General features: G+C 39.4%; 1 protein-coding gene across 5 annotated transcripts in view; it reads right to left on the bottom strand.

The window, feature by feature from the left end:
- The window catches only part of Larp4 (La ribonucleoprotein domain family member 4), a 63,338-nt gene that overhangs the window by 11,434 nt on the left and 48,600 nt on the right, over positions 1 to 3,304 (bottom strand). For 3 of the 5 annotated variants that reach the window (XM_008851625.3, XM_008851626.2, XM_008851627.3), the window contains exons 11-12: positions 2,008 to 2,205; positions 411 to 459 (exon numbers count right to left, since the gene is read on the bottom strand). In XM_008851625.3, the coding sequence (XP_008849847.1) occupies positions 411 to 459; positions 2,008 to 2,205 (247 nt within the window). Of the gene's footprint in view, positions 1 to 410; positions 460 to 2,003; positions 2,206 to 3,304 lie in introns of those variants that run through there. The other 2 variants (XM_029555264.1, XM_017802826.2) reach the window with 2 other exon arrangements.

Below are 3,304 nucleotides of genomic sequence, written 5' to 3'. Positions count from 1 at the left end.
TGGATTCCCTGGAACTGGAGTTACAGACAGTTGTTAGCTGCCATGTAGGTGCTGGGATTTAAACCTGTGTCTTCTGCAAGAACAGCCAGTGTTCTTAACTGCTGAATCATCTCTCCAGCCCCTCATTCCAGTACTTGTAATAGCACTGTTTGTATGAGCAATAGACAGGAAAAGATCAGTACATGGTCATACACTGGTGTATCAACGCATATAATGCCAGCACTTGGGAGACTGAAGCAGTAAGACTTTGAGTTTTCAGACCAGAGTGGGCCAAACAGTGAGACCCTATCTAAACATAAAGAACAAAGAGACTTAAATGTCTATTACTAATGCAATATGCTTTTAAAATTTAGTTTTAAACCATGTGAGCACATATATCTGAAAGATATAATTAAAGATTAAATACTTACTGGGATCCTATCATCTTCTCTCCGTCTTCGACCTCTGAAAAGAGTTCGCCTTTTAGCAAAAACGAGGAAGAGGAACAACATTTAAGATTCTTGAAATACATACATTCTATCAAAGATGAATAGATTTCTTTTTTATTTTGTCTTTTAAAGACAAGGTCTCCCTGCAGCCCCAGCTTGCCTGGAACTCTGCCTCCTGAGTGCTGGGACTAAAGGCATGTGCTGCTATGCCCGGCTCAAAGATGGATAGATTTTATCTACATTTTATCTAAAATTTCAAAATGGGGGCCACTTTCTTTTATTATTAAGGGGTAAATATATTTTTTATAAAGGGATCCTGAGCTAATTCATGAAAAATCATCCATTAAACTCCATCACAAAGTTGGCTGGGCACATTTTGATTAGCAACACACTCTCTATATTTGTAAAGTGTAAAGTAGCCAGAGTATCAGTGCAGAATGCCACCTACTCATACAGTTGAGAAACAAAACTAGAGGGTAAAAGTACTGTATCTTTCTAAGCTGTTCTTTCCTCAGTAACTATTAATAACTTTAGAATATAAATGATTCAAAATCTATGTTCCATATAGCTACTCTGTTATTTCTTTTCTTTTCTTTTCGAGACAGGATCTCCCCATAGCCCCAGCTGACCTGGATCTCACTGTGTAGACCAGGCTGGCTTTGAATTCACAGAGATCCTCTGCCTCCAGAGTGCTGGGATTAAAGGCATGCACCACCATACCCAGCTACTCTGTATTTCTTTTCTTTTTTAAAAAAATATTTTATTGTTTTTATTTTATGCATATGAGTGTATTGCCTGCATATATGTGAGTATACCCATGTTGTGCAATGCCATGAGGTCAGAAGAGGGCTTTGGATTCCCCTGGAACTAGAGTTAAGGACAGTTCGTAGCTGCCATGTGGGTGCTAGGACTTGAACCCAGGTCCTCTGCAAGAGCAGTCAGTGCTCTTAACTGCTGAGCCATCTCTCTAGCTCCTACTCTGTATTGCTTAATAATTGTATGAGAGGTAGAGGGTATAGCTTAGTGGTAGTACTTGCCTAGAATGTTTGAGAACATGGGTTAATGCCTATTATTACCAACCACCTATCTCAAACAAAACTTTTCCAAACAACATTAATCCATATTGTAAAAACGATGTGTTCATTTAATATAACCACACACTAATAATTAAAATAATTACAATAGGTGTTGGACAGATGGCTCAGCAGCTAAGAGCACTGGCTGCTCTTGCAGAGGATCTGGGTTTAGTTCCCAGGCCCACATGGGGCTAACCATTTTAATTTCAGTTCTAGGGGATCTGATACCCTCTTCTGGCCTCTGGGGGGACTACAGGAGTGTGATACATTTGCTTACTTGTAGGCTAAACTAATACACAAAATTAAAAATTTTTTTTGTCTTTTTCAGACAGGGTCTTCTTGTAGCCTCAGCTGGCCTGAAACTCAGAGATTCACCTGGCTCTGCCTCCCCAAAAATACAAATATTAAAAAGTTAAGAACAAAATACATCAGATCATGGTTTCCAAACATTCAAGATGAGCACATTATGATCAAAGAATCTTTATATACCTGTACTCCCTTACCTGCCTCTACCATAGTCCCCATTTTGTTCCATCTGTAAAGTGGGGGCCTCCTTTGGAACATAAGTTTGTTCTTGATGACCTGTTACTGTGGAGCTCTGCCGTTCAGGTAGAAAGTTCCTTGAACTAGATCTGTTCAACGGTCCGTCCCCCTCTGTTGAGTGTTCTGAACCACTGGATGACCTAAAATGAGGCTTCACACTAAAAAATAGATCACACACAAAAGACAAATCAAGAAAAAAGTTCCCTCAGGTTATAAAATGGCTTCTAATTATACTTTCTCTAAACATAGATGCGCCATGTTATAAAGAAGTTACACTTCTTATGTAATGTTTTTAAAAGACAAAAGAATTTCTACATCATGTAATATGACGGAATTTGGGGAGAAATCCAAATAACTAAGGGGACTAGAGAGATGGCTCGGTGGTTAAGAGCACTGGCTGCTCTTCCAGAGGACCTCCATTTTGTTTAGCACCCACATGGCTCTTAACAAGAGTCTGGAACTCCAGTTCTGGGACCCTCCTCTGGCCTCCAGGTATTACATGCATACAGGCAAAACACTCGTACACATAAATAAAAATAAATTAAAAAAAAACTTAGGCCAGGAGAGGATGGTGAACACCTTTAATCCTAGTACTCCGGAAGCAGAGTCAGGTTCCCTGTGAGTTCCAGGCTACCCAGGGCTACATACCAAACTATATCTGAAGAAAACTCACACATACATAAACATGTAATTAGGATTTTAGATGATATCTAAAAAAAAAGCTACCAACTGGGCGTGGTGGTACACACCTTTGATCCCAGCACTTAGGCAGAAGCAGGTGGATCTCTGTGAGTTCCAGGCCAGCTTGGTCTACATAGCAAGTTCCAGGTAAGCTGGGGCTATAGGGAGACCCTGTCTCAAAAAGACAAAAAATTAAAAAAAAAACAAAAACAGCTACAGTCTTGATATATCTGCATCCAATCAGGCTTAAAATTTACTAACAAAGCTATGCCAGGAAAAAGCAAGAAAGGATCAAGACCACTGGTTGTACTTGCAGAAGACCCGGGTTCGAATCCCAACACCCACATGGCAGCTAGCAACTGTCTGTAATTCCAGTTCCAGGGAATCCAACAGCCTCTTCTGTTCTCCCGGGCACTGCACGACATGGGTGCACTTACTTATATGCAGGCAATACACTCACACACATAATAAAAATTTAAAAAATTTATTCTTGTATGGAGATCAAAAACATCATTACATAAATCATATCACATAATTATGTAATAATTTGTATTATTAAATATTTATAGGAAAAAT

The sequence above is a fragment of the Nannospalax galili genome, unplaced genomic scaffold (assembly GCF_000622305.1).
Source record: "Nannospalax galili isolate Female #2095 unplaced genomic scaffold, S.galili_v1.0 scaffold3006, whole genome shotgun sequence".
NCBI classification, from domain to species: Eukaryota; Metazoa; Chordata; class Mammalia; order Rodentia; family Spalacidae; genus Nannospalax; species Nannospalax galili.
Note: the sequence above shows the minus strand (reverse complement) of the source record. Positions and strands in the feature narration are given on the sequence as shown.